We start from the raw sequence: 27,474 nt of genomic DNA, 5'->3' as shown, positions 1-27,474 counted from the left end.
ACTCCCAGCCTACCTGACCCACAAGTTGTTACTTTTGGAAGGAGGGAGAAAAAAAGGCCTTTGAGATCCAGAGGTTTTTGCTAAAATGTTCTTGGTGTCATATTTTGTAAATAAATTTTCCCTTCCTTGATAGTCTAATTCTGCTCTGGCTGAAATAACTTTTGGAAAATTTAATCATAGACCTTTAACTAAGGTATTTGCATGCCAGGTGCTGCAACTTGGCCATCAATCAGGACAGACGAAATCTGAGTGAAATCTACTGCCAGAATGGGCAGCTTCACCCTGCCACCTGAAAGATTTTTTGTACTTTCTCTTGTTTTTTTTTGTTGTTTTGTTTCTTTTCACTTGGAAAGGGATTAGTTTGCAGACAGCTAAGTCCCTGATCCAGCTCACCAGATGGCTGCCCAAACACCCGCAGCAGTAAGAGAGGGAAGAAGCTGCAGCCAGAGGTGCTGAAGGGTTTTCAGAGCCAGCCTGCGCCGAGGTTGGCTTAGCTTGGTTGCAAAAGCCACAGCTTCCACTTCAGTTTCTCTGTGCCACAGTAGCTAAGGGTTCACACAGAGTCTGCCCAGCTAAAAACCATCTCCAAGCTGACAACAACAGTGTTTCTCTAGAGAACAGTATTATTATTCTGACAAACATCAGGCATGATTATATAGTAAACCCTCCACACTGTAATTTCTGTGCCACAAAATGAATCTTTTAGACCTCGAATCTGAAGGATGCTTGAGTGATCTGTTAATTCCTTTCTTTTCTCCCTAGTGAAAAGCTTCAGACCTTTATGTGCCAGCTACAGTCTCCACCATCTCTCCACTTACACTCAAGCCCTATCATCATACTATCAGTTCTGTTTCTCCTGTTTGGCAATGAATCCAAGCAATACTTATGTAACTCTTAATTGGGAGATGCAAAATGAGGATTGTCCAGAAATGGTTTATTTCTCCAGTAATCTTCAGACTGACATCTAGCTTCAGAATAAAAACTTTTGGTTCAATTAAGTTTTGCATTTTAAGTTTCTCAGGGTGTCTGATGCAGCTTTCCTTTAATAGGAATATGTGATTGTGGTTTGGACTAAGGACTTCTGTTGTTATCCTGCAAACACTGGCAAGGGTGATGGTACAAGCATGCCAGACCCTCATTCCAGCTCTTGCCCTCCTTACACACACAGATCAGAACAGGAGATCTAAATACTCAAGGAGTGGGGCTTGGAGTACATATCTTATAAAAACAAGAACATTCAGCAACTGCAAAACAAGCAACCTCAGTGTTGTGACATGCACAGCAGTATAGTTCCCTGCACCAGAAGCAGAACCTCTATAACTAAGAGCACACTGTCACTCTTTTTATATTCTCTTCCAAAGCATCACAAATCAGACATCATAGAATGATGACATCTCCACATTTCCTAGCCATTTGTGCAAATCCTGTCCTAAAATTGCACAGTAGAAGCTGCTACAAGCAGACATACCCATGTAAAGAAAAGCGCTATATAGCCTGTATAAATGTCATCTTATTCCACTTTTTTTTTTTCCTCCTCTCTGAAAAATACTGCTTAAAGTTCAAAGGACACCTGAGCTCTAGGAATTTAAGCAGGTTCTTTCTCCATGCATAAAATACATATTTTGGCACACACACACAAAAAATGTGACAAGAAACAATAGTGGCCAAATACGCCACAATGTCAACCTTATTGATTTTCTGACCATTGCAGAGACCTTAACTATCCCGCTTTGAAATCAGATTTTCAAGAGTCAATGTAAAGCCTCATATCTGGAGCTAAGTTTTCCCTTCACTTGCATTTAGCAATAAAACCTCTATTTTAAGTAGCTGAGGACACTGCTTTCTTAATCCTTTTAGCAGAGGAGTCATCCACAACCCTTTTCTAACACCATGTATTCAAGTTTTGGCCTATTCAACTTTTGTAGAATTTTGACCCTTCAGAGGTAACTTAAGTTTGCAAAGATGCCAGCAGCAATAAATTAGGTCTGGACACTTGGTTGGAAAGGATGCGATTTGAATTGTAGATATAGAAAATTATCAAAGTTACCATTTGAGACTTTTTACTGATTAGAAATTAAAACAGTAGACAGGTGGAAATTCTTCTTGCTGTGCGGATTTTCTTTGGCAAGGGAAGGAAGGGGGAATGTTTTTAGGTTAAAAAAGTTGTTGCATTGTAAAAAGGGAGCTATACTTAAGGATTACATCCCACTGCATTAACTGAAGTACTAGCGAGATGCTTAGCAAATGTGTCAGAAAGACAGCTTTAACTTTCTTAATCATTACAAGTCAAAAAGTCTGTTATCTTTAAGTAAATAAACCTTGCTACTAGTGGATATGATAGCAGAAACACCTTTTTTTGAGAATAAACTCCAGAAAACTGTTTAGTTTCTCTCATTTTTTCTAATTCTGTGACCCTGTGACTTGCTCTAGTACAATCAAGTGACTAGTGAGAAACAAATATAGCAACACAACAAGCTACTAACAAGGGATCAATTTAGCCTGACTTTCATCAGGTGATTTGAGGACTTAGTATTTTTTTAAAAAAAATAATCAAAACTTCATTTACTTCTCCACGCCTAAGCCTTTTTCTAGGTTTGCTTAATCATAGCAATTTAGGTAGGTATGAGGAATCAATCAGCTGGCATTAAAACAGTGGCAGCTGATTTTTTTTTCCTGTCGCTTTTCCAGCAAAAAACAAATTCATCAAAATAGGGAAGCACTGTAATGCTATAGCTACAAACCATTAAACCATAAAACGACTAAGAGCATTTGATAGGTGTTTAAGGTCAGCTTCTTAACAGGTCTAACGATTTATGCCTAGAACTACTTGTTTCTGCAGAGGGGAAAAGAAAAAGAAAAGCCAGTTAAACATGAACTACAATAGAATAAAACTAAGCATTGTCCTCTCTAGCGAGGACAAGTTCTTTTTTCTTTCACAGTTTTTTCTTGAAGGATACGTAAGTGTTTAACGTAAAGAAAACAGTGTCAATATTAACCTCAGCTGCCCAGATAAACAGTCTCCTTTGGAGGTCACTCTTCACTAGCATTTTCTACTGATGCAATTCAGTTCTGCCTAGAGAGCTCAAACATCTACCCTCTGCAACAGCAAGCAGAGATGTGACTGATCTAGACAAGTTCACATGCCCTCGAGTAGAGGAAAGAGCTGGGTTTGGGCCTTTCACATGCTGATTGGGCGCTATAACCTCAACTAACAACCCAAAAGGAAGAGGATGTCACCACTACTTGACTTAATCTTGCTTTGATTTTTTCATTCCTTTATTTTTTGACCAATGTACTGGGAAATCTGAAATTAAATCATCAATCATATCTGGATTTAAACTACATCTCCACATCAAAACATCAGTAGCAATAATTGCCTGACAGTAAACAAGAGTCTAATTCTTTCTTAATTGAGCGTATGAGGGAGTCTTTAAGCAAGATCACTTTTACAAGCACAACCGCATGCAACAATATAAGTCTTTATTCTCATAAAGGAAAGAGCTTCAACTCTTCTTACTATAGACCTCTGCATTTCAAAAATATAATCAAAAAATATATGAAAGGGGGCATCAGCTACCTTTCATGAGTATGTCAGCATCCTAAATTCTTGCTAAATTTTTACTCAGCAGGGTGCTTTCATGATTAAAACCCTCTTGGCTTTGGAAAGCATTTTCTCTGCATGATTTTGTTAAATCCTGTTCAGTTCACTATTGGGAGCACTCAAAAGACAAATAATGTTACATACAGTCTGGTTGCTGTAGACACATTTCCATTGTTTTAAGCAGACTCTCCCTTTTAAAGCAGCAAAATCACCACCAGCCAAAAGGTAGGCAAAGAATCAAATACATCATACTTATTAGACCTATTTGCTTCATGGCAGAAATGTTAGCAACATATGACCTGAAAAGCAGACTTCCAGGTGGTACAAACTAGCTTATGTTTTGGTGATATGTTTCTTGAAGAGAAGTTTCCTCACCCTCTAAACAGCAACAGATATTGAAGAAATGGACAGAGATGACTGGGACAGAAGTGCCATGAAAGTCCAAGCAAGTCAGCTACAGTATTGCTTACCTTACGTTTGTTTGTGGGACAAACATACAGGTAGCTCAAAATGGTCTTCAGGCCCACTTTATCATTCAGCTTCTCATATGTTGTCCCATAATCTGTTGACCTATAATTCAAAGAGGGATTTCGTAAGTACAAATACTTAATCACAAAAACACCAGTCACTTGGCTGCTTTTCAATGTAAGTCATGTTGTACATAGCAAAATGGCTCTCTAGAGCTTTTTGAATGATTCATGTAGCATATAATGATACTTAATTATATACACACAGCATCATGTGAGTGCTTATCATTTGCATTTAAATTAGATTAGGAAAAATTAAACCAGTATCTTCCCAAAGCACTTTAAAATAAACACATACAATGAGAAATGTTAAATTCTGCGTATAGGAGATGATGGTAATGATTGCCATAAATATATAATAGCAGACAGCAAGGGGCTAAAGTTATCATTTCATTCTCCCCACTTATACTAAATTTTTCTAAAGATATCAAGATTTTTCTCAGCATGCCCCATTGTAGATCAGACAAGTTAATTTTTCTGTGAAAAACACTATGCCCTTGCGAAAAACTTAACTACAGAGACATTACAATTTCTACAGCTTTGTCACATGGGCCAGCAGACGGTATGGACAGATGTGGTTTTGTCTTTCTTTAGCAACACCATTCAGCAGAGAAAATACACTTCTGATATCAGAGACACCAACTACATGTCCTTGAGAGGAACAAAAAAGAGAACAAACAAAACAGGATAGAAATCCCATAACTTTACTCTTCAGAGTAGTAACATTTACTCTGACACTGACTGGAATTGAGATCCATCATTTTCAAAAAAATCAAGATTTTGTTCGTTAAGCAGCTTGCGCTTGCCTGATTTACGTAGTAATAGCCGGGTTTAGATAATCACTCCAAACCTAGCATAACTGGTATCCATAAATCACAGAAAAATGAAACTTCTGAGTAAAAAATACCATTTGGAAGCATAACTCATACTTCAGAAAAAAAAAACTCTACCTTGAAATTAAAAGGTACAAATGCACTGAGGAACTTCCTTTGTGAACAATAGTACAATCTTTGCTTCTGCTAATCACTGCAAAGCCCAGTCTTTTCAAAGCCACCCATACACAGCCATAATTTTCAGGTTCTGTCCTTCTACCTAGAAAACAACCAGCAATTCTACAGAGGTATTTAAGGCACTTAACATATACTAAAAACCCCTTTTTTGTTTGAGTGGGATTTTGGTTCAGATTCCTCACCTACAGATAAATACATTCACATAACAGCTTCTGGTTTTGCAGTCAGCACATGAAAAAACAACAACAAAGCTTATTTCTTTACCCATTACAACAGTCTACATCAAAATGTCATTTTGGATTAAAGCTGAGTGCTTCTGCTCAGAAACTTTATTCAAAGCAAATACAGGTGTCTGTCCTGGTTGTATAATTGCTGGCCTACAGATTCAGACTGTTTTTTAATTCTCTCCTCCTCCAAACATATGTGTGTGACCTTTGTTAGCTAGACCATGAATACCAAATTCTTATTTACCAATTGATCTTCCCCTTTAGAAGGTCATCTCTCTTGAGAGCACACAAACTGAGCTACTTCCTCAGCGGACTGAAGAGAAGGATGTTCTTACAGTTATTTCTATTATTCAGTGCTTTAAAGATGTTCCAATATTTGGCTGATAGGAGCTGCATGGCAGGAGCTGAACCCAGTCTTACCAAGGGCTGCTAGTTTACTTTGGTTATTTGTCCACATGGCACCTACCTTCTCACAGTCAAGACTTCTATAAATGTTTACATTAGAATTTGTCTTATATTAGGCATATATATGTCCTTTAAGAAATTTACATCAAAGAAATATAAAGAGTGTAAGGACTAAATGTGACCTATGGAGTTAGGAAAAAAGTATTAATGAAGTAATGCAGCTTTTCTCTAATCAATGATATTGGTTTTAAAACATGAGCCTCCAAAATAGGCAAGAGTGATGAAAGTTCAACTCAAATCCTATTGTAAAGTTGTTAAAGAAAAAAACACCACCACCATCACAGCAGAGTCAAACAGATGTGCAGGCCTATTGCAAATAATCACCTTAGTCAGAACTGTCAGCTTTTTACTTTAAATCTTTAGGCAATTATTTTGCATTCGCAGCTTTATTTACAGGTAATGTTATCTACCGATGGAAGCGTGTGCTTCTGTCAACATCCATAAAAGCAACAGAAAGCTTGGAAAAACATGCAGATGAACAAATAATGCAAGTGATCAAAGAAGCTACTGTTTGATCTCAGTCTCATCACTCTTCTAAATTACTAAAATCCAGGCCTTTTACCTGCCCAACTACAAGCTACTGTTTCTCTCACACCACTCTAATTACCCTTAGTTTTAATAGGGGAATAAATGTTATGCAACAGCAGATGGAAACACAAAAGTACTTTAATACAAGGAAATGGTTATGGATATCACATGCATGGGGCAGTGCAAGAAAAGGATGACAGCAGATGAAATACTGAGCACACCTGAATGCACCACTGGGGTATAACCCAGGGGGCTATCCCCTACCTGGCTTCATCATGTTCCTACGACATATAAACAGGCATTAATTGGCAGGCTACATGTTGAGCTCTTCATTTTTTCTTATTAAATGGGTATACGAAGCAGCATGAGCCTTCTATCTATGTCCTGAAAACCTACCAGCCCTTTGGTGTCCCAGGAAGCTGCCCTTTCCCAGAAGCGGTTAAAGACACATGTACCTCAGCAGGCTGCAGGTGGTAATGACAGATCACCAAATTCAAATCCAGATATCTAAAAGGAAGAGCTTCATATCAACCTGCAACCCCCACTGTGTGCCAGGCTGCTTCTCTGAAGCTCTGCAGAGAGAACTCAATTCAGGTGTTTCTGTATAAAATGATTAGAGCAAGCAGGTATCCAGCTCAATCACCTGGAAGGGCTAAGCCCGGCACACAGGAGTGAAGCTAGGCAGCTTTGGACCTTCTGCCCAAACGCCACAACTCCTGAGGTAACTACATGTAACTGAATGCGCAGCAAGCATTTTATTAGGCCTTGGTGAATTGTGGATGTTGTTGAAATGCAGCTGATAAATAGTTAAAATGTAATATCCAGAGAGAGAGTGTTTTGCCTTGATTCTGATAATTTCACACCTGTTCCATCTTAGTTGTAATTACTTCCATTAAATCAATCCCAAATGTTACCAGTAACTATTCAGAAGCAAACCCCCTATTTTGTGTGGAAATCGCACTCTATTCTGCTAACACTCAAGATGAGCACTTTAATTACTACTAGTTCATTTGACAGCATAAAAAAAACCAAAATTGTGGGAGTGAAACTAAACTTTCTTGCGTAACAAATTAAAACCAAGCTTGACTAAAAACATCTAGAAAATTATATTTTGCAAACTGTTTGCAAGAAAGTTGACATTTAAATAGCTTCATTATTATTCATTGACAGGGTTTTTCCCCTCTCCTACCATCAGGGTAAATGACATTTCTATTACAGTATTATAATAAACTTCTGCAGATTTTAAATAAAGTCAGTGAATTCCATTAGTCCACCTACTGTCATGAATATATCTCAATTCATTCCTACTAATATTTCAAAACTATAACAGGCAGTCTGAATCAACCAGTAACATGAACCCTATGGAAATCATCTCCTTTCTTAAAAACTGCAGATTGAAATCCAGAGGACTGTCAGTTTGAATGTATAGATTAAATAAATTTTCTAGCAAGAGGCTTTTTGCTTTCCTTTCTTACAAATTAAGGTTGTCTGTCCTTATTTTATCTAAGATGATGAAGACTTAAAAAAAATAACAACAAAATCAAACAATGCTTAAGGTTGATTTTTTTTTAATATCTCGACTGTAAGCTATACAATATCTTCTCTTTTGCCTGTGGGGGTGCAGCCTTTTCCTCATAAAAGATATATATTATAACAAGGATTTTTGTGTGTTAACTCATTCATTAAAAAGTACTAACTCAAATTGCCATTTTTTGTTGTTGTTCTTTTGCTACCAGTTCTGCCTGGCTTTCATACACTGACATGACTGCTGTTTCCTGACATGAAGAAGATTGTCTTCCACATGGTGTCCTCACCCTCCTTGCACGGTTCAAAGTGCTACCTACTCGTCAAGCAGCAGTCAACCCCGGGACATGGGTTAGGGAGGACAGAGCAGGGCCACCCAGCTAGACCTCAAGTGGGGTAAAGAGAGGCTCTAGTTTGCTGCTGCTGCTGCACATGAATTCACCCCTCTCAGCAAGAATCAAATATTTTGAGTAAGAATCAACAATAATTACCAGATGCCTATTCCAACCTCCTATGTAACTAGGTCTGCCACATGGCAGATCTCACTGACCAGCTGAGTACAAGACATCACATTAATCTCTACATGAGCAGATTTTTGGATTGCTTGCTTAGGAAGGGAGAATCATGGTGTGCCAGGCTGCACTTCTCTGAATAAAGCAATAACTAAGCTATTAGAAAAAGAACTTCTGTACCTTAACATGAAAAATACTGGAGCTGGTAATTCAGCAGCATTTATATTCCTACATCTCATGCTTCAAATACATTTGTAAACGCTATGGTAAAGGTCTTGATATTTGCATTCCTTCTTTCTGGGGATTTCTCCAAGCTGAGCTGCTATTCCCGCATCACTTAAATTGAAACTCTTTCCCCTTTGCAGTTTTATAGCCAACAACTAAAGTTTCCCATTGATTTTTGTCATCCCACCATGTTTCACAAAAGCTAACAACATCAAAGTCTTCTTCAACCACTAACCATTTAAGTTTAGACGTTTTTCCTATTAAGGCTTTCACAAGCCATTGATAGATGGCAATTGTGACTTGGTGCCTGTTTAAACTTTCTTACATCGCCCTGGTATTTGTTCCAGAAGGTAATGCCCATCACAGTTTAGAATAGAGCTGTAGTTTTTGCTTTTTTTGACCTTTTTTTTTTTTTGTTCTCTCACCTTCTATCCCCATGAAGAGTTTTTTTTTTTTTTTTTTTTTTTCCTCCTCTCCACAAAGAATTACCTTGTCTCACCTGAATGCCTCTCACCACTGGCTGCTTTTCTCTCAAGGACCTCCCAGAGGTCTTGTCTGTTCCCAACATGTACTGTTTACCTAGTGCTGAGATGGAGACACACTGCGGGGGGTGTTATTTTTCCAACTTGAAGATCAACCATAAGAGTGGGTGTAAACCCTGAGAAAGCCATGTCCTTGGACACTTTGCATGCAGCCCATGCCCCCATATGTACATATTTCTTCCCTGGTGCTTCCCTGCTGTGAGCAGCTGCTATTCCCCGCCACTCCACAAGCAGGGCTTCGCAAGGTAGAAACTTTAGGCAATTTTCCTTGGGGCCCTACAGGAGAAGACAGGCTTCTTATTTAAGACATCTGTATCCCACTGAGCAGCCAGGTCATCTCAGCACTCAAGTACTTCTTGCCCTGGCCATGTTACCTTTGATGAAGGCCAGCAGGGACCAGCCCTATAGTGCCTTTTTGCCTTCCAGGCCTCCTCTTCATCGCTTGACTATTGAATCTTGGATGATATTTAGCTATGATTTTTAAGCTGTGATTAAGCTACAGAGAAGCTGGTTGAGAGACTTTCTTACGTCTTCAGAAGAATTTGGTTCAAGGGGGCAGTTTTATCAAATAGCCCAACATCCGTGAGCACCCAAGCAGTTAGCACTTTTTAAATGTCTATAATAGCACTGCTCCTGCAACTGCACTAAAACACTTCAAATAAAACCTGACAGGTTGAAATGAACTTTTACAGACATCTCCAAGGTAAACAAAAAGAAAGGAGTTCAGTAACTCAAGGGATGTGCATGGCGCTCTCACTATGTGAAGACATTTGGTGATTTTTCCCCTCATGAGGCTCTCAGGAAGGTGCCAAGTTCCCACTGTTCCCACTTTGTAGATAGGGGGAAGCTGAGGGAGAAAGTAATTTACACTTCATTGCAAGGAAGTCTGTGACAGAGCAAAATGCAAGTCCCCTCAGGCTCTAGGGACCTCCCACTCCATCCCAAGAGCCTAAATTTGCTGGTTGCTTTGCATGTATAAATACGCATTGAAAAGCCTCAATATGAATGTCAAAATGAAGAAACAAAGTTAAACTATATTCAAAACTACCTTTAAAAACAGATTTAAGCCTCCATTTTGAAAATGTCTTGATTTGAGTTGTGACTATTTCTTTTTGCTAGAAATAAAGTTACAAATTGTTGCATGACTTTACTAAAATGCATTTTTACTCCCTTATGGAAAGGGTTTTCTCACCACAAAATTAAAATTCCACCTACAGAAATCGCTTGAAAGATTTTTGCTGGGGGCAAAAAAAATAAAAGCAATAATAGAAAAATCTCAAATCAATATTCCTCTGCATAATTAGCTAAATTAATTAAATTTTCTTCTCCTTTTTAATCAACTTTTATTTGGAGTAATTTAAATGAGCAGAAATATAAACTATCAAATTTCTGTCAAGTTTTGGCTTGAAATAGTTCACTTGATTATTGCTATAAATAAAGATGTGATAAGCAGAAAAACTCATTTATTATCCAATATAGAATTTATATATTAGTTTATTATTTATTTATTATACTATATATTAGTTTATTATTTATTATTTTTATTAAATTAGTTTTATGTATTAGTTTCAATACTTATTCAAAAAGCTAAATTGGAGAGTAAGGCAATGTGGGGGTGGCACACACTGCACTGAGGACACTTCCCAAAAGGAAGCTGATAGATTCAAAGTGATACACCAGACACTCAGAATTACCAGTTGCCAGCTATATGAGGCAATGGATTATTTATACCCATCTTCCCATCTTTCTCCACTTTCTACACCACGCCATTCTATCTATGCCTTTTTTTTTAAAAAAAAAAAAAAAAAAAAAAAAAGTTTCAAAAGTCAGTAGTCCTCCTGGGCTACCATTAAAACTTTCTTTTTTTTTTTTTTCCCCCTCCTCTCTAGGAGGGGTAAATTAAATAGGAAGAGGACCTAACCCTTAGGCAAATCCGTTCACTGCTCCAGATACCCAGGCTGATACAATCTTGGAAACCAGTAACATTCTACTGAAAGAAATAATGATAGTACAGGATAAGGGCAACAACATAATATAGGTTAGGTCATCTACCTAACTTCTTATTCTTGCCTGTGGCAGAGAGATAAAGGAAAACAAACAAAGAAAATAAGTATTCAGTTGAACTAGGCTGAAGAGTAAACCTACTCAGTACTATAATGCTCAGTCTTTGGCAGCAGAAATACTTGTGATCACTGAATGATGGAAAAGTAGAATTATATTAATAAACCAGTTCACACATGAACAAGTGACAAGTGTGAACAAGTCAGTGAACAAGTTTCAGTGACAAGACTGAAAGATATCAGAAACTTAGAAGTCTCTTCAATTGCCTACAGTTTTAGGTCCTGTAGATGTTAGTTACCACCTGAAAAATTAAGGCAATTATGCTGAACAGGACCTCAGCACTCTTGACCTAAAATCAGAATGAGTCCACCTGGAATGGTCTACATTGTCCTTGCTATGAAGCAAAGCTTGTTCCCTCTGTGAATTGCTAAAAACAAATTTCACATCTGTTGTGCTTAAGCATGATGCTCTTTGGTGGTGATCAACTGCACACACGTGGGTGTCTGTTTATGACGAGCAATCCTCACAGCAAACTCCACTGGCTCCCCTGGCTGCCTCTTGGAGATCTAATAAATTCACTGGAAAAGAAAGCCTCAGAAAAATCCAGTGTGTGGTGTAGGCCATCATGGCAAAAAGTAAAGTGGAAGAAAGCCAGAGCAGACACGCAGGTGCATCTACCAGCCTGAGCTCTACTGAGACACGTATCTTGTTGTACAGTGTCTCTTCAGATCCTCACACCTCAGTGAGCAAGTCTCAGGGCAGCACAACTCATTTCAAAACTGTGTTTAACAATCCAGAGGCATCTCATGCTTGCAAGCTGGGGCTTAAAGGACTTGCCTTTTTGGCTTTTTTTTTTTCCTCCCTCTTTTCAAATACCAGATTCTGTTACCACGTTTTAAACAGAACTAACAGTCCATTGTGTTGCAAAGATCAACTTTTCTTTTCCCTTCAGGCTTCAGAGAAATTGCAGCACAAATGTTGGATTCCCAAAGAGCAAGATCAGATTCTTTAGTGGACAAAATGTCAAATTTGGCTTAGTCAGGATTGAGTCACATCCTTTTGAATGCTTCCCTAATGTCACATGATGCATGTCCTGTCTCATTTGACCAAAGAGTACAGCTCATCATATTTCTTTTTCATCATTTATCATTTTTCAACTTTTTCCCCAACTTCCTTCTTAAAATGCATAGCCAGCCTTTTTTTCCTCCCATTTCCTCCCCAGAAATGCTCACATAACTCCTATTGAGGTGGTATCTTGTTCCCCTCTTGGAGCTATGATCTTTGTATCTCATACACTTTTTTCTTTTTTTTTAATTAAAAAACAGCCCTGTTACACATCTATACAAGCTCCCCCTTTCACTGCACTATACAATGATTTATCCTGCCTTCAGGCTGAGGACAGAAGACACTGTCAGTTCATAAAATTCATACTCAGATGTCCCAATCTTCCTCTGCCTTCCAGATCAGGGTCAGATCCTATTCACTCCCCACAGTAAAATCCAGCGCATTTCCTATGAAGCTGCACCACTGTAAAACTGGAAGCAGACAGGCAATTTCAATGATCAACTCTCCTTGGCTTGAAAGCACCTGATACCAAGAAATCAGAAGAATCTGACATGAAGATTTTGGACATGAAGGATTTTCTTTCAAGGGTAATTTCCAACCTTTGCACAAGAAACAATGCACAGAGCCTTAATTGCATCCTCATCTCAGGAGGATTTCTAAGCATTACTTGCAGAAATTGATTATAAACCTAGGATTAGATGTGGACAACCCCATGTCAGGGGCTATAGCTACATTTAGGAATCCTTTTCAAATCATGCTTGTTACCTTGTAACCTTGTTACATTAGAGAAGATTTTCTGGATCTTTCTTTAGTAGAAGAGCATTAGCCCAGAAGGTCTCCTTGCCCACTCAACTTATTCCTTCAGACAGACTTGGGGATGCAAGCCTCCACTCTTCCTTTATGAGCAAGCTTCAGAGCATCCTCCACCAGGTACCACTGCAACTCATAATGAAGCTATTCCATGTGCCCAGCCTGACTCAAAGCCATACGGTCATCAGTACAAATCCTGTCTTAGATATGATGGATATTAAATCAGATTCAAGTTGTTCCTTCTTATAGTTAATTTAAAAGATGTTGTTCAAATTAAAAGCCTGACATATTAATCATTTTCCTTTTCCTTGACATTTGTTTTACACTGGCATACTGACATCACTGCAGCCTTACTCCTAAGGTCCTGCTGACAAAGCAGTTCTTTAAGTGTTGCATCTTCCTATCTCTACCATAGTCTGGCTGTAAATCATACAAATAGCTAGGACTATAGCCCAATCATCCAACTATTAGTTTTCTAATTGATGGTAATGGCCAGAATAAATTTCAGGCACTTCCATGAGTGCTTAATGGATTTTGTAGCTTGGGGGCAGAGCAGCAGGAATCTCTTCTGTTAATCAGTGAGATAAGATACAATCATAGATGCCCTGCACTCCCCACCTCTATCATAACATTGTGGCTGTAGCAGGTTTGTTAGAGAGGCAAGTATTGCCAGGCCAAAACACCAAAAAAATAAATCACAACAGGCTGAACTCAGTTACAGCATTCGATACATCAGCTCAATAGATCTATATGTGCATCCATAATCATTTCACCCATTCAGACTATTTTAGCAGACCTCCAATTAAGAGATAGGAATTTTATTGTGACATAAAAACCCCATAGATCCCTCTAAGGCTTTCAGTAGCATGCCTTACTGAAGAGGCTTCCTAGCTAACACTATGAAAGAGTGTACAAGGCAATATGCAACCCTAGCTCTATCATGCCAGTACAAGTCAAGAACTGGAAACTTAAAAGACCAAGACAACCTAAGCCATTTTCAGACCACTGTCTGAAGCTCTCAGCTGACATAGTGGAGCAATTCCACTGACATTTATGAACCATTTTAAAACCAGTCTAGAAGGTGTATATTAAAGCTATTCAGAAAACGGAAATACAATCCATTGAGTAAATCGATGAGAAAATTTTGGTTTTATCCTAATTCAAATAATCACAATTCTGAAATCTAGATAGAGCAGAAAGATAAAAGAGATTAAATAAAAAAATAATAATTTCAGACTGTTTCATCCTACTAGTACCAGTGTTATCATTATCCATTCAAATGAATACTCTATAGTAAAGTCTTACTTTTGAAAGTATTTTTTCCTTTTTATTGGCATTTTTTTTCCTTTGGGTGAAATGTAGACTTTACTATAGAAGTTTTCACTGAATATTTCATTTTTAAAATATTACAAAAGATTTATCTGACTAAAGCTGCATTTTCCTGATGAAATCTAGTCCACTAGGTTTCAGCCAGCTCTGAGTTCTAGTAGTGATGAGGCTGCAGTATTTAGCCAGGCTGTTAACCTGCTCAACTATATATCCTTAAAAAAGGGAATTTATTGCTGCTGGATTTAAAAGCTGTGCTAGTCCGAGCCTTGGGTCTTCGCAATACATATGAGACAAAATACAGAATATTGTACTGAAGAATCATTAATTACTCCTTTAAAACATGCAAATACAATTTTGCCTTTATAAATTGAGACAGCCATATGATTTCCGTGCCAGTTCTGAATGGCACATATATCACTCATAGCCACGAAGCTCTCCTCTTGGTTGTCTTGGTTGGTATGAGTATATTTATCACTGTGTATCTCAAGGATCAGTAGGTTATAAAGCATGCTATTTATAGCTACTCTTGGGGTATCAAGCAAGTGCCAGTAATTTGTTCCCTTGACATCTAACCTTAGGTCAATTCCAGCAGCAGAAGATGGATTTTTACAGGAAATGAAATGAAAGTTCACAGCATAAGATTAATACAATTTCCTAGGCCTGAGGAGAATGAATGCTTCACATCACTCTGCAAAAAAAAAAAAAAAAAAAAAAATGGTCAGCAGCAATGTGCTATGTATTAAGAATATAGCAAGATGTGGTCAAGGTGAGGTGTTCAAACAGCCTATTAAAGAACTGATTCACTGGCATTTTTGCATGGAGGAATTGTGGCCTGATAGACCAGAAATGAGCTCAGCTCTTCTGGTTCCTTGATTTTGAAAGTCATCTTTGAAAGTCAGTGCCTGCTACAGATAAAATGGTATCTTGCTTTTATGTTACTGGTAAATGATGAAATACAGCAAAAGCTGGGCTGTAAATCCCCTATTGAAAGCATCTGCTACAAGATTAAGCTACGATTTTCCTCAGCATTACAAAAACAGACTCTTTAATTTTTTTTTTATGTCGGTGAAAATAGAAAAAAACTACAGACTGAAATACTTAAAAAGATTTCTTAATACTGAAATTCTCATTGATGGGTCATAGCCATCTATTACTCATAACTTGTACACAAATGCCTCAAATAAATGCAAAAAAAATGGACCAAAAGATTTTCTCCCCCAAAGCCATCAATTTTTAGTTTATTTAGATTTAATAAAAAAGGTCTTTCCAAAGCTGTAGATGCCCAAAGACATTAATTATACAATCTAGTCATTAAAATAATGCTTCCAACAGGAACTCAGCTTTAGAAATCCTTCTGTCTTTTTATAATAAACGTATTATTGCCAGCCATCACCAACTCCCTTTAAAACAGGTGCATCTTTCAATGCACTGAGGAAGGCAGCAGATTTCAGCTTCTCTTACTCACCAATAAGAACAAATTCCTCAGTCACCAAAAGCCAGTTCTATTTAATTAGCAAACAAATAGTAATTGCAATACAACAGTAATTGGCAGTAACTTATTTTATGCAACCTTGAACAACTTCTGCCAGATAACTTTTTTAAATTGTGCAGAGTGAGGACTTTTTTTTATGTCTCTAATGGCTTTTTCTGAAACATCACAGTAGCCCCCCCCCCCTTTTTTTTTTTTTTTTTTTTTTTACCCTCTCAGCTAAATTGGCATAAACTTAGAATAGATAAATTTAACATGGCGGTGAGTCTAAAAAACATCTAATCCCAATTAGTTCCACTGTCTCTGCAGCAAACACTGACTCCCTGCTTTTCCTACCATCAATATCGAGCACCCTACCCCTAACTAATTTAGATTTTTCTCCTTTTAAAAACAGTATCTTCTCCCTAAAAAGAACACACTTCTCAACCCTGCCCAACACATGACCACAGAAGCCATGTAAAACCCTAAATTTACACAAAACGCCACAGACTTCCTCCTGCAGGATCCATCACTCCAAGACATATTGCTCTCCACTATCACACAGTTATAAGGATGCAGGACTCCCCAAGGACAGACATGTTTGTGCTGATGTGCGACCTACTGAACAGCAGGCAGCTAGTGCTGTATATTATATATGTGTACTTATATTTTTATGGTAGCAAGTGGAATCAGTGAAAAAGGAAATAATCTAACATATGCTTGACAGATCTTCTTAATGCTTGCTTGCAGGTTGTAGGCAATGCATCCTACCGAGTCCCCAGATCAAAGAAGGGATTACCTGGATATATTTCTGAAGCATCATTTGATACTGCGTAGAAGTATCCTGTCTCAAACCCGCTGGCTAAAGTTGTGCAAATTTCACCTGTGTACAAGCCAAGTCTGGTAGAACAAGAATTATTAATAACAATAGGTTCAGATTTGCTCTTTGAATCACAGAGGTCGCACACTATGTAAAGATAACCACCCTAGAAAAGAGCTTTCATAGGTCTGCAGCCATTCATTTGCCAAGTAACATCCTTCTGCTTGATGGAAAGTCACTGATGAAATGCCCATAAAGTGGAAGGTCTTCAATTTAGTTTTGATTTATGAGGGCCTACTTAGATCAGATTCTCATCCAAATAGCCAGACACTGTAACTGTAATAGTGGATTGTGAAGAAGGGAAGGTGGCAGGAATGGGTACAAAAATTAAAATATATAATTCAAATGGGAACCATCATTCCTGCACCATAGGTACCCCCAGGGACCCACTTTCATCACTACCTAGATGCACCCACAGTCCTCTCTTCTATAAAACAAGCAAGAACTCCAATAACTTATTTCTTAAAGGTTTAGTGACAGGTGAAGTAAAACCAGACAACTGCGACCAATTCTTTTCGGTGTCCACAAATCAAGCCCCTGCCAAAAAAGCACTGCCCCCCACCACCTTCTTTTGTGGCTTAGAACTGAGGCACTGTTAATACACAGAAAGGAGGTAGTGCTTTTCACTGGTTCCAGAATGAAGTTTCTGTTTGAGCCTACAACTTCTTGGGTGGATAAGACACCTTAACCTTCACGATGCGTGTTTTTTTTTTTTTTTTTTTTTTTTTTTTTTCCTCCATATCCATCCTCTTTCCCCTGTTTCAAAATTTATGGTTACCATTTAGGCTGATTTCAATTTCCATTAATAAGAGGGGCAACTGATGTACATTTAAGTGAATTTAATCATGTCACAGTGACAGGTTTAGCTTAAAGCAGAGCTCCACTTAGAACTATCAAGTAAATTTCTCTTGAAAAGGTCAGTTTAACATTTAACAGGAGGGTCTATTCCAGACAAATTAGAATTCACTTCACTTGTTTTGAGTGCAAACACTTTTGAAGCTGCCTGTGACAGAAGCACATCATTCAAAAAAGAAAGGCATCAGGCACTTAAGGGAGGAGGTCTGCTCCTGCCTCCATACACTGCCCATCCAAAGGCTGCTCAGGACTGTGGGCAAAGTTCTAATATTCCTAATAGTTCTAATATTCAGGTCACGGTTGGAGCCAGACCATGCCACAAAGCAGCGCAGGAGGAATGTGAGGCCAAGACAGGCCTCTGGCAGGTCAGACTTATTTACAAAAGCTGCAGGAGAGGAATTATACATTCCTGCAATGTAAAAGAAAAAAGAACATGCAATCCCTATCTACCTTCTCTGAGAGCCTTACGATTTTACAGATTTCTGACAGTTCCATTCATTGATGTTTTCCACACCAAAGACTTCTGGCCAACTCAGTCATTCCTTCCATGCAAGTTGTTTGATATCTTCACCCATCTTACTGCTCTTAATAAATCTTTCTCAAGTTTTAACATATCCTTTTTGAAGATGACCAGATCTGTTCACAGTACCCACATTATTGCTGTATACTGTTGCAGGATATATAATGCCCTAGAATTATAGATCTGCTTGAGAAAACCAGATCCCACTTCTCAAGAGTTTCACTGCTCACTGAAGCTCTTAGACGAACCTGCTGTCATAGGAAAAGTAATGCATAGCCACTTAACTGATGCGAATCACACATCTGAGCTTTGAAGGTGCTCAGCGGACTTGGAAGATGCCTGTTCCTATTGATTCAGCAGAAATTCATTGTGCTAAAAGCTCATGTATTCACACTTGCTAAGAGGCAGCAAGATTTGTCCTGTTAAAAGGAGGAAATATATTCTGTGGAAGCCCAAAGCAAGCCCAAGCCAATGGGGAAGAAATGCAAGCCCCCTCCTCCTCCTCCTCCCCCCCCCCCTTTTTTTTTGGTTTCTCCCTGTACCCTGCAGCTGGAAACAACTGGCATCATCACAAATAAAAAGCAAAACTGCAGCATTTGGGTCTTTGAACCTGTACCTCTAGAAAACACGTAGGAAATGGGGCATTGTAGCATCTCTGCCTTCCTCATGGAGCCTCTCGTCGAGGGTCGCTGGTTCCTGTTACTTTCCCACCTAACCAAAAATGTAAAGTGTCCTCACAGATTCTTCATTGAAAAACTTTTCCTTAAAGATCTGTTTTACATCAGGTGACAGTTACTGGACAGTATCAAAGCAATTGTCAGGGATGTCTTGATCCTTTCTAACCAGCTGGCTAGGTGAGTGCTGAGCAACATCCATTTAGTGACAAATTTCATAGACCTTTTCTCCACCATTCATATGCAAAGCAGTTTCAAAAAACCAAAATTGCTCACCAAATACTGGAATTTATTTTTTTCAGCTAGTTGAGTAGCTTCACCATGGTGTAAATTTCCCTGTCACCCCCTCAGCTCTCCAGGAGCCCTTTGGCCTTTGCACTGCAACTGGCTAAGCAACCTTCATTATTTCACAGGCTCATGTTTCTGCCTGGAAGGGGTGGCTGGGGAAAAAAAAAATGTTGAAAGGGCAGGGATAAAACTGAAATTCAAGTCAGTCGTTCTGCAGGGCAACTTTGAAATGTTTCAGACACGTTATCACATTAGAAAATGCCAATCTGACAAAGCAAAACTTTTCAGAAAAAGAATAGAATTTCCCTGCAGAACATCAGCAGGAACAGATTAATTGATTCTGTCAGGACATGCACCTGAGCTGAGAAAGATCCTGGCTTTGGTGGAAGGGGAGGGCAGTTTATAATAAAAGAGCCAGCTAAGGTACAGATTCTTCTGCCAGAGTATTAGCACAACAGCTGAGGCTGATTTTGCAGCTACCATCAGTCTATTGAAATGATACTGAATGATTCAAAGAACCTGAACTCAGGACTCGCCTCCTCTCTGAAGAAGTCTCTCTAAGCCACTGGACTTCTAACTACCATGTGGTGATGATCTCTCCTTCAGCCTTTCAATCTCCTGGGGTGTAGGACAGGAGAGGTGTTTAATAATGCAGCTGCACTCATGATTGAGGAGGGTAACAGACTTGCTGCCAATTTGGCTAATCAAGCTGACAGACTGATTGGGTTCAAAAGAAGGAAATATTCTCTCAGCAGTGGTTATTAAACAAGAAATGATACCCTGTACATTTCCGGTGTAGGAAAGAAGATTTACTGGTTCATAAAATGGACAAGAACAGGAACAGCCTGAAAAAAAGCTCAACTATGAGTAAGATAGCTATATCCTATACCTGATTATTATCTCTAAGATTGGACTGGCTTTTCCAGGTTCACTGCAGAGGATCAGCAAAGAACATTCGTACAGAAGCAGTTCTTATAGGGAAAAACATTGTGCCAGAAGAGCCATTTAGGTTGGGCAATTTTAAAGAATTGTGAAGATGAAAAAGACTTTCCTGCAGCAAAAAAGTCAACAACATCTCAGAGGGAGGCCACAGCAGACCAAAAGAAGGAATAAAAAGGGAGCTAGATTTTCTGTGGGAAGTATATGGTTGGAGAAGAAAAGAAAAGCTACCTTGAGAATGGAAAGCAGGTTCACTCATGGAGGACACAGCAATGATCCCATATAGTTATCTACACCACGTGAGATTTCTGTGAAAACAAACTCAGTTATCTTCATATTGCCACTAAGCCTACTTTTTGAGGAACATTTTATTTGTGACAATATAGCAGAACCTTTTGGAGAATCTGAAATGCAACTCTTGTGGTTTTTTTTAATTTCATGTTAAAAGAAAAAAATCTAAAGTTATTAGTGGAGAAAACTACCTCTTTTTTGATTTCTGAGCTACTAACGGTTTTCTAAAGGATAGTTTAAAACGCTATTTAAAAGCCACAATAGATGTGGGGCTGTTCTGTACTTAGTTTATTATGGCTTGCGCTTTGTTCTAAAAGAAGAGATTAGTGGTATTTAAGAGAGAAGCTGATAGCGAAGAGAATGGAGAAAATAAGCAAGGAAGAAAGAAAGGCTCAGAAAAAGCTGCCTCTTAAATGGCACTTAAGAATCATGAAAGGAGCAATGATCAAATCAGGTAAAGAACTCTGACCTGGGGTGTAGAAGAGCAAATGGGTCTGCAGGACCAACAGATATAAAATACCTTGCAACGAAATGTTCCTCTGAACTACTTTACAATTGGATATGCCTGGTATGTTATCACTCGCCATTCATGCTCTTCTACCTAAACATTTTCTCTTACAGGTTCAAGAAAAAATATCTTTTAGTTTAAGGACACTGACCTTTTTATTCACCAGTAAGAAAAAAGAGTGCATGTTGCCAGATTTCTTCAGCCACACTGATAAACATGGAAGAATGAAATGTCACCTTGTCTAAACACAGTATTGCTCAACTATCCACAAGAATTGCATAGCTAGGTTCAAATTGATCATGTTTTTCTACCTCTGTTTCAGCCTGAAAAAAAAAACCCTAACTTCTTAGGATCGTGGGAAGGTGAGCAGGGAGAGGAACCACACTTACTCCATGGGAAAATAGTAAACAAGGAAAAATGAAATACTCCAGTGATTGCCCTGACACCCTGAAACATGATGTCTTTTTTGCTTCCTTGAATTAAGCCCACCACACTGCAACAGAGGCACTATCATGTTTGTCCACTGGACTTGAGTATAACGTCCAACTCCTAGCTCATCTAAATCAAAATCTCCAAATAAAAACCCCCATAGGGAATTCAGGAAGGGAGATATCAGTTCATCTAATTAGACATAGTTGTCAGAGCAGCTAATGAGAATACCTATAGGCATCCCAGTGATTGGTATCAGCAAGAGAATTATTCCAAATTAACCTGGGAACTAAGAAAGCCCACCTTTGGGAGCTACTGGAATAAATGGCTCTTGTTAAAGGAAAGAGAACAATGCAAAAAAGGCAGCAGCCAAGAGTGAAGTTTGAAAATAAAGAGTGTAGGTGAGAGGAAATCATTTTTGTGGCAATAGCTAGACAAGCTGATGTGCAGCACTGGTGGGCAATTCAGTGCCTACCTTAGGACAAATGCAGATACTGACCATAGCATATCACTAATCTCGGAAAGTCAACCTATTCTAGCCTTGGAGCAAAGTAAATAACATACCTCTGCCTGAGCAACTGCAACTAGAGCTCCTGTTCCTTCATCGCCAGACTAACCCCATTCCTAATCTGTTATTCCAACTAATGGAATAGTCTTCTTTATGCTGCATGAAGACATTATTACTCTCCCTCTCCATGACTCCACCAGAAAGGCAAATCTAGCAATGCATCTTTATTGCTGTACACCCCTGTGTATTAACCCTAGCTGATATTGTTGACAAGGAAGTCGCCTGAGTAGGAAGTCAATAGGTTCAGTGTCCTCAGTGGAAGTGCCTCACTTTCATAGGACACTGTCAGTAGTGAAATTGATGCCAGCCTTGTTTCCATTTCTCATACAGAGAAACTGGATTTGTAGTTGGTATTTTATCCTGATGCTTGCATTTTATTTGCATTTGGACATTACAGAGCAATGCTCAAAAGGTAGCTGAGTTTCTGAACGAACTCTTCTGCAAGTTCATTGAATTTGCAACAACAAGCTTGCTTCTGTTAGCAGAACTATCAGCCCACAATCTGTGAAGATTCATCTCTCTTGTATGTCTCCTCCAGCTACACAGCAACAGTACAAGTTTTCTGCTGTCTCTACAACTCGTGCCCTAGCTGTAGCTGGTAGCTTAAATCTCAGGTCAACCACAAGCACCCACTGTGCAAAACAACCAAGCAAGGAATTCTCAGGCACCTTGCAGCAAAGCCACAGAGCTTGGGCTTGCTCAGGAGTGTTGAAAAGTTCCTGCGGGATGCTCCGTGATTTTCCCTGTTGTCTCCCAGAGGGCAGAGTGATCCCAGTAACACAGCAGCAAGGATGACGCACTCAGTTGGCCATTTGATCATACTTTCCCACATATGCCCTGTTTTATTCCTCTGACCCAGCACAGCAGCTGCCAATCAGACATAGAAAAATGAAAAGATTGGCCTCTCAGATTCCTTCTCAGAATTTGCCTTTGCCTTAACATCTCCAATCCCTTGGACAATGAAACTATTCTCACAGTTCAGGCAGAGTTTGATTCTCCACAGAGCCTGGGGCATTCACAAATCTCTCTCCTTTATTAACTGTTCACACACTTCAAATCTCTTCTAAGTCAGATGCCAACAGCAGACAGTGTGAACCCCTCCTAAAGTAGGCAGCAAGCTGTATCTCACTGCCTGAAGTACTCACCACAATCCTTTCCCCATTGCATTGGGCTCACCTGTCTGCTGTATCCATCTGTCTTGCTACAGATATGTGGATGCCAGGGTACATTTGTAATGAGTGCAAACTGGCAAGTGCCCAAAGAAACAGAAAGGAACATATTATTTTACAAGTGGTAATTCAATTTGTAAGAATCTTACATATCTTTGGGTAACAGAGGGGGGAAAGCAAAGCAGAAAACAACATTCTATCTCTTTGAATAGGAAAAGCTGGTCCAAAGCTTACTGCATTCTATAGCAGCTTTTCCAGAGACTAAAATGAGAGCGTAATTCCCATATATAATCACATGAAAGCCTGTTAGAGGTTTACGGATTGAGAAAACAAATGCTTACAGCATATCTGCATTCAGAATTCTTACATGATTTCACATAAGAGCATATAAATTTATTATGTAGCTTTAGAGCAAGGCTTAAACTTCTTGAAATTAACAAAGGAAGGGACAGAAGTAACAGCAACAAGCTGAGAAGCAGCATTTTGGAGAGGAAAGGAAGAGACAAACCTGTGCAGGAGAACCAGATAATAATACCCAAACAGTGGGGTATTATTAAGGCATGTACATGATGACTGTCAGGTGTAGGTCAAATACCCATGTAAATCAAGGCTCTAAGGCATCTGAGATGTTGCTGGAACACTCAGCATCCTCTCCCCTTCCTGGATGGATCTGAGCTCATTAACTGCAGCTGGAAAACATTAGTTCCTTATGTGCAATAGAACAGGTGCCAAATTGAATGCAATGATGCTGCCAGATTTACACCACATGTCTTATGTCTAGTTTTTCTATCTGCCAGACTGAGCTGTGGCCCTTGTCTTTTTTTTTGCCCCCCTCCCCAAGGTAAGAGGAATCTTCCTCCATGAAGAGCAGATATTAAAAGCTACTGACATTGGTGCTGTTGTAGCAATCCATTTCTGCTTAATATTAGCAGAAGATGGGGATTCCTGCATACAGGCATGTAAATGGAACAATATTGGTATTATTTCATGTGTGATACTACTCAAAGCCACTGAGAATAATGATGTGAAAAATTACAAGTTCCTCTTTCCTTCCCATTTTTCTTCTCCATCACTGAAAATCTATTTGCAGCCAGTGGAAACTGACTCAGAATTAAAAGTTCATCTCAGTCAACAGGAGCCCTACTGCCGATCCCAGACTCCCCAGAACACAGCGGAGGTGATCTGGTCATGAAATGTGAACAGCTTGGATTTGAAACCATAAGACAGGCAACATGCAGGAGGAAAAAAAAGTCTCTGCTGCAATCTGCCTCCAAGAATCAGGTTTCTAAACTCATTGAACACAATTTGATTCTTAAAATTATCTCTAAGAAATTTATGTTTTCTACCTCCATACTCTCTTCCAACACAGAACTCCCCTACTCCAAGGAGCAAAATATCTTATTCCTGCCTAGCCATATTCCACCAGAGCAGTGACAGATTTTAATTCAAAAAACCTCAACATTTTCTAACAATTGGAGCTTTTGACTAAAGAGGCAGCATTTCAGTGACTTGAAATAGGATATTCTGAGGAGTTAAAAGGCTGAATCCTCCCTGGCCTTTTCTGGACAATTGCTCCGAGTATCCTATTAGAAGCTAAAACATGTCTAGTATCGCGTCTGCCATGCTGCTCTGAGCAGACACAACTAGGAGACTATTATTGTACAACTCTAATCAAGACCCATGTTCAATGGATGTTTAATTCCACGATGTCCCACCCAGAGGTGGTTCTCTGTGGCCTGCAGATACTTCAGAGATCAAGGACTCTGCCCTTGTCTCCTGAACAGAGCGAAGGACACCCCACATCTATGATCTATCCTGTCACACAATGAACCTGTGGGCTTTGCAGGAGCTAAGGCTGCCTCAGATTTCATCACAGAACAGACACAAAAGTTAGAGCTTTAGGTCTCTCTTTTCCCCTGTCTGGGTAAACCTAATGCTGGAGCTGTTTCTGTCCATTATTGACAAGAAAAGTCTCTTTGCTGTTTAATTACTATCTCTAGTTGGACAGCATTTCCCAACAAATCTATCAAACAGGGAAGGAGGATGTAAATTCATCAGATGCAACCAGAAAAAGGCAGGGCAATCACAGCTGGGTTCCATTTTGACCTTCAAGCTAGTTACCAAGCAAAGGAGTTCCCTACTTTAACTTCAGGCACATGAACAAGTCCCTGCTGTGCTGAATCATGGATCCTACACAGGCAGGTCTTCAGAGCCAAAATCATTGCCTTCCTTGAGGAGAAACATATTTCTGGGATGGCTGGGATAATGTGGTCAGCCTAAAAACAAAACATTGTTGAGACCGTTCAGGAATGCAGCTACTTTATTCTTCTATAGTAAGACTTATTTTTCAGTAAGCAGCATCATGCAAAACTACACAACACAAGTTTAGTAAAGAACGAAAAATTTTTCTTAGCAGTATCTAAGTAAGCTAATAGCTAAGCTTTGAAGCTTTCCAAAACCATCTCTTAATGTACCCATTCATTAAAAGGATAATGCAAAGCTTAAAGCCCAATCAATAAAACTCAAAGACACTCTGGTCTCCATCTGCCTTATAGAGCTCTTTGCCCTAAAGGCTACACAAATGCAATTTTGTGCCATTTGCTCCTTTCACTTCCATATGGCACCCAATCCAACAGGGCAATTGGCAAGTTCATTTTATAAGTTAAAATACAGCTGGATGAATTTGCATTCATCACCCAGCAGGACTTCACAAATATAAAAAGATATAGGGAAAAGAAACTAGATGCCTGAAAGGCACTGAAAATTTTTTATTTCTCAAGCATTGATTCAGCTCTACCTGTAGTTGACACAGGGCAACAACCACCAGGTGCTTTTGAGTGCTCTACAATTCTCTCTCAGGGTTGGACAGATTTAGAGAAGAAAAAACAAATGTCCCCAAACAAATATATTCATCAAGATGTACTAAACATTTCCTACTAGACCACTGCTGTTTTAGCAAGTCAGGAAGCCAGAGATCACTGGAAGACTGGAAGTTAGCTGGAAGACCACATCAGAAAATACTACCACATTCTTGCCTTATTACTATACTTTTTCTGCTACAGGTTCACACTCAATACAAGATATTGGGCCAGGTAGCCCTTTGGTTTGATGCAAAACGGTCCTTCTTAAAATTGATTCCTTACACAGGATTAAGAGACTCAATAACTTCCTTCTGCTAAGTGAGGCATATCTGGATTTTGGATTTGGTTTATTAATTGCACCATGCAGTTTCTCTGCATAAGACCAGATTCCATTCTGTGAATAATTCTATTTTTTTTCTTACATACCAAACAAAAAAAGAGAAAAAAACTCCCCATTTCTTCCTTTCTATTCAGAACAAGGAAGCCAAACATTTCAGGTCAGCTGAAAAACTATTCTTTGTCCTTTAAAATTTAAAATTTTAAACATACCTGGAAAGTTTATTCCAGCAAAAACCCTGTCATCTCTCCTACATCATGAAACATTCTGTTATTAGGAGACTTAGCTTTGAAAAGAAATTGCATAGAAATCTCATGTTTTTTTCCTAATCCACACCACTTGGACTTGGCAAAAATAATGTATTGTTATAAAACAGCTTAACAGCCAAAACAAAGTTATTCCCAACAGCTTGACTGAGAGAGGTACTAAATGATCAAGCTGACAAATGAGCCAGAAATCACAGAATCATGAACATCCTCTAACAACTTTGCTACAAGAAAACACTTATGCCTTAACAGGAATTTCACCTGTCTTTGGAAAGAGAAAAAGAGTTTTAGACTCGAGGAAGATGGTAGATCATAAAGAAAAATGGTCCTAGCAAGGGACCAGCATCCCTGACCACAATTCCTGGAGGTACTGCACATCAGAGATCATCCATACATATATGACTTGGCTCTTTTATCTCTCATTTTTAACTTCAATTTCAATTCTGCAAATTATAAAGCCTTATTTGTTCTGAGGTTTATTCTATCTTCTGAAGTAATTGACTCAGCAGTTTTGTCTTGTTTTTCCTGAAATAAAGAGCATTTGTATGCAAGAAACACCAATTGCCAAATCCAATGCCTTGTTAATTACATTAATAGAGCAGCTAGGCAACAAAATTATCACAGGTTTTGACCACTTTGTTAATCTGCATTTCAATAATGCTAACAAACTAAGTAGTTATAGCTGCTATAAAAATAATACCAGTTAGAAGTCTAAAAAAATAATCCAGAAAGCAAGCCTAGCAACAAGGGTGATGCTGCTTGTATAACAGCTAGAAGTTATTTCTGGAGCAGATCAATAACTAGTAGAAAGGGATGCAGTTTGGCTCCGGTCAGTGACATCCTACCAGTTTGACAAGAAGCACTCGCAGAGCTGACTCTGCATGCAGCCTCTGCAATTTGAACCACGTCTAAAGCTTCTTTGCCTCAAACTAGATTCCCCTCCCACCCTCAACAACACTTAGCCTCTTTTTTACTGGGCCTGTGCAGTCTTTTTC

General features: G+C 38.9%; 1 protein-coding gene across 1 annotated transcript in view; it reads right to left on the bottom strand.

Annotated features, from left to right (window-relative positions):
• Positions 1–27,474, bottom strand: part of SORCS1 (sortilin related VPS10 domain containing receptor 1) — a 277,984-nt gene that overhangs the window by 156,978 nt on the left and 93,532 nt on the right. The window contains exon 3 of the mRNA XM_088528639.1: positions 4,072–4,171. Coding sequence (XP_088384765.1) covers positions 4,072–4,171 — 100 coding nt within the window. The remainder of the gene's footprint in view (positions 1–4,071; positions 4,172–27,474) is intronic.

This window comes from Tinamus guttatus, unplaced genomic scaffold, assembly GCF_059628265.1.
Source record: "Tinamus guttatus ecotype Peru unplaced genomic scaffold, ASM5962826v1 Tinamus_guttatus_pri_ptg000314l, whole genome shotgun sequence".
NCBI lineage: Eukaryota > Metazoa > Chordata > Aves > Tinamiformes > Tinamidae > Tinamus > Tinamus guttatus.
This window is presented reverse-complemented; position numbering and strand designations above follow the sequence as displayed.